At 34.2% G+C, this 9,316-nt stretch overlaps 1 protein-coding gene across 1 annotated transcript; it reads right to left on the reverse strand.

Annotated features, from left to right (window-relative positions):
* Window positions 1–715: 715 nt before the first annotated feature.
* LOC104245776 (aquaporin TIP1-1) lies at window positions 716–2,469 on the reverse strand. Its single transcript, XM_009801439.2, has 2 exons — window positions 1,972–2,469; window positions 716–1,288 (listed from the first exon to the last, which is right to left on the reverse strand). The coding sequence occupies exons 1-2, from the start codon at window positions 2,353–2,355 to the stop codon at window positions 926–928; spliced, it is 747 nt and encodes a 248-aa protein (XP_009799741.1). The 5' UTR covers window positions 2,356–2,469; the 3' UTR covers window positions 716–925.
* Between the last annotated feature and the right edge of the window lie 6,847 nt (window positions 2,470–9,316).

Here is a 9,316-nt window from a genome sequence, read left to right on the forward strand (position 1 = left end):
AGCTCATAGCATTTCAAATGTGTGGTCCGCAACATGATGCATGCTTTCTTATCCATAATAGATCTGGGATCATAAGTTTGTGATGGCAATAAATTGGGATCATAGTATATTTGTATTCAAAACCTAGATATAGCCCAAAATCATGAATTGCAAACAAGAATTAAAATATAAGATGAAAATTACAATGAGATTTCAGATTTTCCAGAACCGAATAAAGGATCCAAACCCCAAAATACAAGAAAAGGGAGACGAGAGAAACGGAAGAGACTTTTTAGAGAGAGAGAGAAAGAGAAAAACGCCCATAGCCTCACAGCCATGGGTTGCTGGCGTGAGAGAAGAAGAAAGATATTAAGGAAGATAGGGATGGGAGGCGACTGCTACCAGTTATTGTTTTTAGGCTATAAATTGTATGGATCAATTTGTGATTACCAGATGATGTATGTTTGGCCCGATGGGCTATAAATGAATTTCTCTCACGATTTTTTGGGTTCAGTTTATGTCTTAATTAGCCACTTCAAAACCCTTCCACCTTTTAATTTTTACCTCAAGAGTATCTCGTTGAAATGTTTTGACACAAGTAATCACCTTTTTGGAATTATAATTAGTCCCTATTGATGCTAGAATTGACTGATTGATCAATACGAGGTATTGTCCCATGATCGGTAAAAAGAAACATCGTTATACTTTTCCCTTTTGAAATAATGATGCAAATCAATTAAGGAAAAGAAACTGCAATAGAATGAAAAGAGCTGAAACGTGGAACCAACACATGAATTACATAAATACCCCTTCAAACCCACCCCAACAGCATCACACAATACAACCAACTTCATCCCAAATCAAGGGCAATTGTGAAATCAAACAGAGAAGACCAAAATCACACAGAGAAAATTCACCATTTACATTCTGCAATTTTCATCTTTGCTTATTGGGGCAAAGGTTCATGGGTCTGGTTAATGAAGAAGAACTCATAAATAAGCCCAGCAAGCCCACCACCAATCAAAGGCCCAGCCCAGTAAACCCAGTGGTTGTTCCAGCTCCAGCTCACAACTGCTGGCCCGAAAGAAACTGCTGGGTTCATAGACGCCCCATCAAAGGCCCCACCAGCCAAAATATTGGCTCCAACAATGAAACCAATTGCAATTGGTGCAATTGTTCCCAAACTGCCCTTCTTTGGATCCACTGCGGTAGCGTACACGGTGTAGACTAGGCCAAATGTCATTACTATTTCAAGTACCAATGCGTTTCCTACACCCACTCCATCAGACAAGCCGAATGTACCAATCTCCTGCATCATTTAAAAGTCAAATGTAATGTTATTTTGCACTCTAATCTTTTATCAGAATTTAAACATTAATTTCCTTATTATTTTGAAAATAAAATTTATATTTTTAGAAGCTACTTTTTATTCAATTTACACCGTGATATTTGATTTGACACAAAGTTTAAGGAGGACGACCGGTAAGAACTTACCGCACCGAATATTTTATAGCATAATACATGACACATGTCTTCACAAATAGTATAATTATGCTTATACATTAGCCAAATATATACATGATAAACCAAAAGATTAAATTAGAGATGTTAATATTATTGAGTTTTTTGAGTAGCCACCAAGTAATCCTTATAAACTCCTAATATTTCAAGAGTTTTCTTGAATTTAGAATTTATCTTGATCTGTTAAAATTTCAGTGTCTACCATAAGGAGAGCAGACGAAACAGTGGAGTATATAAAAGTTATCAAAAATTACAATCTTTATAGTTTAAAACTTTAAACTAAATTATATTTTCTATAATTGAAGAAAAAAACTTTTTCAAATAGCAATAGTGTGTGTTTCTTTTTAAGATAAAAATATTGTACATTTTTTTGGGACAAACAAATTAAAATAACATATTAAACTTTATAAATCAAAGAAAAACTAGTTAAATAGAAAGAAAGAAAAAACAAGAGAGAAATAAATAACTTACCAAGCCACCAGTGGTGAACTTGAGAAGGAAGCAAGCAACAACAGAGCCAAGCAACTGAGCAATCCAGTACAAAATTCCACGTAAAAGTGTGATATTACCACCAACAAAGGCACCAAAGGTGACAGCAGGGTTAACATGTCCGCCGGAAATGTTAGCACCGACGGAAACCGCCACGAACAACCCAAAAGCATGAGCAATAGCGGCGGCGATGAGACCGGCAGGGGTGTTAGCACCACCTCCAGTCAACTTGCTAAATGCTACACCTGAACCTGAACCTGCAAATACGAAAATTAAGGTGGAAATAAACTCGGCCAACGCCGCCTTTAAGGCGTCGGGGTGAGTGGCTTCCTCCGGTCTTCCGATTGCTATCCGGCTGATCGGCATCGTCGGAAAATCAAGAATGAATGTTGATCAAAGAAATGGAAGAGAGTTTAATAAGAAGGAGTTTTGGTGGGTATATGGTGATCCTTAATTAGAGGCTAGTATACTGATCTCCACATCTCATGCTAGACTACTTATATAGTTGATTCTAAGAGTAGGTATGCCCACCTAAGGATCTCGAGTTATCGTTTTGGGTATAAAATTAAACCATAATAGTAGAGAGCATTTTATTTTTTAGTATGGGATTTTCGGATGCAAATAAGAATTTAATCTCTCTCCGCAAGTAGGGGTGTCAATGGATATTCGAAAACCGACCGACCGTACCACACCGAACCAATTTTTAGGTTTCTTTTAAAAAAATCTTAGATTTTATATAAAACTATAACCGCACGGATAATTAGTGTAGGTTTTTTATTTTATTAAAATAAACCGAAAAAATACCGAATTGTACCGAATAAATTTTACATGTGAAGAATATATTTATATAATAAGCTTAAATATAATAATGCATTAAATTTTTCTTTGGGTCTTAGAATTATGAAAACTGTTACAAGCCAACAAGCAATTAAACTCAAAATACTAATTTCTAAAACCTTTTATGCCACTTCTACTTAAACTAAGTTATTTCAAGTATCTTAGCAAGACACAAAATATTCTAGCGATTATGAGTAGCAAATTGCAACGTATTGAATATGTTTCCTTTCATATAATTTAGATTTATCTTTTTGAATATTAATCTTCTATAGACTTTATTCTTCAGTCCTAGCTAGGTTATTATCTTTCCACTCGTGTGATTTATATTTTTTTTGCCTTTAATTGATTTTTTTTTTACTTTGTTGTAGAATATTTGATGGATCTATACTCTAGCAATCTTTTATTTTTTTTAATTCATCACCTTTTAAACAGTAAAAATGTCCAAAGAGTTTTGTTACGTCCTATAAAAGAACATATGTTATTGCATTTTATTTCTACTGGTGAATTTTACATAATATTTAAAGAAATACCGAAAATTAACCGATCCGTACCGATACCGAAGATAAACCGACATGATTGGGATAGTTTCGAAAAATTCAATTTTGGTTATACATAATAGAATAACCAAAAAATTGGTATGATACTAATTTTATAAAATAGCCGGCCGAACCGAACCATTGACACCCCTATCCGCAAGTACTGGACACCTAATGTGAAAAGAAATACGCTTGTTTTAGAAAAGAAAATTATTTGAATGTGCACCAAAATCCTTGATGCGCATTTGTACATAATTTTATCACTTAATTATGATTAAGTTTTATACAACTAAGCTTATTTTATTATTAACTATGATATAAGTAATAATTTAGATAAATTTAAACATTGAATGCGGCTAAAAAAAATTCCGGTTGTAATCAGTTTCAGGTAGAAAATATACATTTAACAAGTTGCATTTTGAACTTATTGGTATTATTAAGATTGCTAGAATTCAAGAATTAAGTTATAAAAATTATCTTAGGTAATCAGATTAATATGAAAGTAAATTAAATATAAATTATTTTGTATTTGATTCAATCTAGAATAGAATATTATAGTAATCGGCTTCTTTATAATGTTAGTTGCTTTAAAGTTATTTCAATCATTTTAACAGAAAAAATACTAAACAACACTTATTTACAAAACATTTCAACACTTTTCTTTCAGCTTCAACATTTTTATCCAAACACATAACTACTTATTTATAAAACAAGCTCCAGCACTTAAAAAGTACTTTTAAGCCTAAGTACTAAAAAATCACCCTTTTTCAGGCTAATCCAAATGCGCTATTATTTGGTTTAATTCTCTACTATTTTGGTTTGTTATTTAAAGAAGATTTACCCAAATAGTCGCCCACCCAATTGCATAAACTAAAAATAATCGGTGGAGGAATAATATATGCATAATTTATCTATTATATATGTATAATTGCGCATAATTAATATATAATCTATGTATATGACTAGAAAAGTAAAGCCGGCTATTTGAGTAAAGATCTCTTATTTAAATATAAGTGGCAATCGCTATTGGTCCAGCAAAGCAAGGTATACATGGGATTCAAATTGTTGACACGTGGCATACTTGATAAGATGTTATCCAATTTTCTTGTTGTCTATTTTGTCTTTCTAGCTTGGTCTCTGGAATGTTCCAAATTAACTTTACTAATTTTTTAGTAAACCTTTTATAACTACATAATCTTGTTTTCCTACTCGAAAAATATTAATCTATTTTTTTCTTCCAATATTTGTTCGACAAGGTATCATATTTGATCACTAAAAATGAGGCAAAGGCCAAGAATTCTCTTGGAAAGAGGGGAACAAGAAAACAAAGAGAAAAGACAAATTATTGGATAGTACAGAAATCCTTTTAATATTCCGAATCATTATCAGAAGTTCAGAGTTATTATTCACGGGTTTGGGTTAAAAACCTTAGTATATTGCTAAATCTGTACCATAAACTAATAAGCAAGAGTTTGTTGGAAGATTATTGAATTTTAATTCTATTTAGAGTTTGTTCATATCATTTCTGCATAAAGACTGACCCACCTTTTTTGGGTAAGGGTAATCATGGATAAGATGAACAGATGTGATACAGATCATATGATAAGCACAATGACTTGAATTATTGGAATATATATATATATATATTGAGATTAACATCATATTGTAGCTACGACACAATACAAGGGCAGATTCATTTTTGTCATCTTTCAATTAATTTGCGGTAAGTTGTCAAAAAAATTGCCATTTTATTTTAATTACAAAATGATACTAATATATATGATATATAATTCAATTAATTCTATTTACTACATCGTTAATCTAATTTCTCATAAGTTCCACCTAACATAAAATTTTCACATGTTAATGTTTGAATTATGTTTAACCATATTGTATGCTTTCGTTTTTCTTTAATGATCTAGAGGAATTTCACTTAAATTTTAGAGTCTCAAATTCACGATGGTATGAGCTGCTAAAATGAGTTATGTTACCGTCGAGATTAAAGTAAGTAATAAAATTTTGTTCTATAACTAAAAAATCCAAATATTATGGACATCTCTAATTGGAACAATACCTTTGCATTTATGATTCAAAAAGTCGGCCAAAACTAGAGGGGGATTGTGAGCAATGTAGTTGTTGTTATAAACAAATTCAGATATACTATTTTTGAAATATATATTCTAGTCGCTCCAAAAATGGCCGATACAATATAATTTTTTTGTATATATATGTAATATATACATATAATATGCATATTTTATGTATTTTTTGGTTAGTGAATATAATTAGTTTCTGTTGACCGAGCAATTTTGTATCTTGTCAATACTTTTCGATCTTTGTCCATCTAAAGTAAACGATATTAAAGATGATTATCTTTTAATTTGATTCATTAATTATCATTATCACTAAATGTTGATGGATCTCATAATGCAAAAAAGAACCACAATGGTCGACTACTAAAGCCAAAATGATAGCTTATGAGAGTGACATTTACGTTAAAAAATGTTGAGAAGCATACTTAATACTTAAAGCATAATTAATTAATTGTGATGTCTTTGGCCAGATTCCCTAACGAGGGTGACCTTTACCATCAATTAAAAGATGATTATGATATATGAAACTATGTGGTGGAGGCCAATTATAAGAGGAATCAAATACGATTATTCTCAGCACATTCTCTACCCAAACCACTAAATTTTATATTTTATTGAGCTATCTTATGCAATTATTGTCACAGTTTGCCCTCCGTGAACCATCATGATGGCAGCTAGTTTCTACGACTAGGTAAACCTAAAATGTTGTCACGATCCTAAACCCAACCCGATCGTGATGGCGACTCTCGTGAAGACAAGGCCAACCGACTCACTTCCAATTTACTTTAAGCAATTAAAATAATAACTACTAAGTCTTTAATCAGAAATAAAATCCCAAAATAAGCATTTAACAGTATAATTTGCGGAGATAAAAGCCAACACAACCCGACATCGGGGTGTCACCATGTTTAACCAAAAAATGGAATTTTAGTGAAAGATAGAATTTAGAAGAATACGGGTTACTGATAATCGAAAGAATATGTAAAAGAGAGTAATTTGGGTAGCAAGAATATAATCAGGAGAAAAATAAAAAACCAAAGTTTATTCCAATAGTGTTTCGTGTCCTTACAATTGATCAGATAACTCCCTTTTATAGATATCTTGGAGATATGCGTTTTGCCTAAATCATAATAAGGCTATTATGAATAATTAAAGATATTGAATGCTACGTTACATAATCATTATATTCAATACAAATTCTCTAACGTATTCAACATTTAATGCCTACTAAATACTGTATCTGCACTCTTTTCTATTGTCAGATCCATTCTATTTGATTCTTGGATATAAATGACTTAAATAGGTACGGGCACTGAATCCTTCGAATAACTGCCCGTGCCTCTTCCTTTGCCTTTGCTCGTTTCCGTTGCTGCTCGTGCCTCTTGGCTAATTGTAATTCTTTGACCATTTGATCAGTCCACGTGTCTTGACACGTCACCTTTATATACAATTTTTCCTAATACAGATAGTCCCCCCACTTTCCATTTATTCATCAATTGAATATTTGGGAAGTGAATTTCATTAAAAGAGAATTTTTGTCATCATTAATGCTATGACAAAATTGATGCTTCAATTGTCGCTTCCATTTAATGCTCTGTACACGTGTCATTTTTCCATTGGTTCTGCAGTTTTGCAGCCCTTTTCAAGGCTTTTTATGACTCCACTATTCACGAAGTGCCAGTTATCATTATTATGGTCCTTCCATCATTGCACTTTTACCTTTGACTGTTGCTTATCGATATAAATATAACTTCTTTCCTTGTCTTTTACCTCATAAAGCTTATTGAACACTTAATTCTCCAAATCTCTGTTTACTTCTTCCTCACATCATTCTTCTTCGCTATGTCTTCGCCAAACCCTAACCCTATAAGAGTTCCCATTGTTGATACCTTTCCCAATGCCCCCATTAGGCATAGAAGGGGAGGTAGGATTTGTAGCTTAGGATCTATTCGTGGTGGTCCGTCTATGCCTTCTCCTAGTTCTGGTCCTTCTTCTAGAACCAGAGGTTCCCTTTCTCACAAATCTTCTTCTAGGGGTAAAGAACCTTCTGACCCATTACGTGAGCCTTTAGTAGAGAAGATAGTCCCTACAGAACTATCTTTTTACCATGATAGGGAATCTCTTAGAAACCAGGTTTTCGCTTTAGATCGTGCTGGCGCTTACCCCACTCAAATTACAGAAGTTTTGACTCTTGTAGTTCGTAAAGACTGCCATTGGAGTAACGATTTTCCCATTATTATCCCTAATCCAAATCAGAGAATTACTTCTTATTTGACTGGGTTCTCTTTTGTTTACACATACCCTTTCACTTTAGGGTTCATACCAGCTATTGACCCAGTCATTCTTGAATTTTGCCGTTTCTTCAATGTCTGTTTGGGTCAAATTGGCCCAATCATATGGAGGGTTGTTACCTGTTTAAGGCATTTAACTACTAAAGCTGAGGTTCCTTTTACTTTCCGTCACCTGATTCATCTTTACTCTCATAGACTTTTTCGGAATGGTGTTTTTACACTAGTAGCCAGGAGCAAGAGGGTTTTGGTAAGCCCTGAAGATGACAAGGACTGTGGCTGGTACGCCCGGTTTGTTGTTGCCCGCACTGTTGGTTTAGTGGATGAGAATAACGTTCCCTTCCCTGAGAAGTCGAATTTTGCACGTAAGTCTTTTATCCATCTCGTGCCTTTTTCCTTCAAGTTTATCAACTTCTCTAATTTTGCTTTTTTTAGCAACCATGAGAGTTGTGGAGGATGTTTTCAATTTCTGTGGTTGGGTAGATAAATTGTTGAAGACCGTACCAATGGGTGGTAGGTCTTGGTAAACACTTTCTAACCGTTTCGGTTGGAAAATAAAGACTCATGGTAAGAGTTTATATTTTGTTCTTTCATGCCTATATTTTCCTTTATTGTTCTAACTTCCATCCTTCTTTTTATCAGGATTTACTATTCGAAGAGTCACTGCTGAAGCAGTTGCTGCCTCTCGTGTCTCTTCGGGAACCCGTACTCCTTCGGGAACCCGTATCTCTTTAGAAAGAGCCCGAGAAATAGTCTTGGGTTCTTTTTCTGCAAAAAGGAAAACTGTTGAAGAAGAAGACTCTGAAGAAGAGGAAGATGGGGGTTCCCTGGTGACGAGGACACGAGCTAGGAGATGCATCGTCTCTGATGACGAAGCTGAAGTTTCCCCTCATCTTTTGTTTCTCTTACCGAACCTGTTGAAACCCCAATAATAATTCCCGAGGATGACGTTACTCCCCATGATACTCATGAGTCTATTGATCAACTTTTCATCAGTGGTTTTGGTAGTGGAAGTTTAGGGCTAGTTTTAGATGAAATACCCTTATATTCTTTTTTAACTCCCTTGCTCGTGATTCCTTCCTTACCAGCCCCAGTAGTTTCTGTTCCTTCTTCTACTATTTTCACTTCCTCTACCGCTCCTCTTTCGACAATTCCCCCTCCTATCGTTCACCATACGGAAGTGGGCTCTTCAAGTAGAAGTGTCGTTATGATGAGGGTAACTATTGAAGTTCCTGCTGATAGCAGCCTTTTGAGGAAGTCAGGTCAGGCAGATATATGGCTGGAGCCTTTAATTGGCCCAATTGAAAAAGCAAAGTTGGAGAGCCATAGTTCCCTGACTCTAATGAATGATATTGTGCATGCCACGTTGAAGGTATTTTCCTTCTCTCCCTTCTTTTTTGTAAATTTTTTTATATTTGGGATTCTTATTTCCCTTCTTTTTTTAGGCCAATCTTATCGGTACAAAAATGATGAACATAATCTCCCTCTTGGAGAAGGTAACACGTGATTCTCAGTTGGAGGCGATCAATTGGAAGGAACAATTTGAGAGTGCACAAATTGATATGGAAGATTT

The sequence above is a fragment of the Nicotiana sylvestris genome, chromosome 12 (assembly GCF_000393655.2).
Source record: "Nicotiana sylvestris chromosome 12, ASM39365v2, whole genome shotgun sequence".
Taxonomy (NCBI): Eukaryota; Viridiplantae; Streptophyta; class Magnoliopsida; order Solanales; family Solanaceae; genus Nicotiana; species Nicotiana sylvestris.

What these genes read in the sequence shown, in the direction of transcription:
- LOC104245776 (XM_009801439.2), bottom strand. Translation starts at nt 2,355, where the DNA reads ATGCCGATCAGCCGGATAGCAATCGGAAGACCGGAGGAAGCCACTCAC. An exon ending in AGTTCACCACTGGTGGCTTG is followed by an intron (nt 1,289 to 1,971) that starts GTAAGTTATTTA and finishes TAAATGATGCAG; the next exon opens with GAGATTGGTACATTCGGCTT.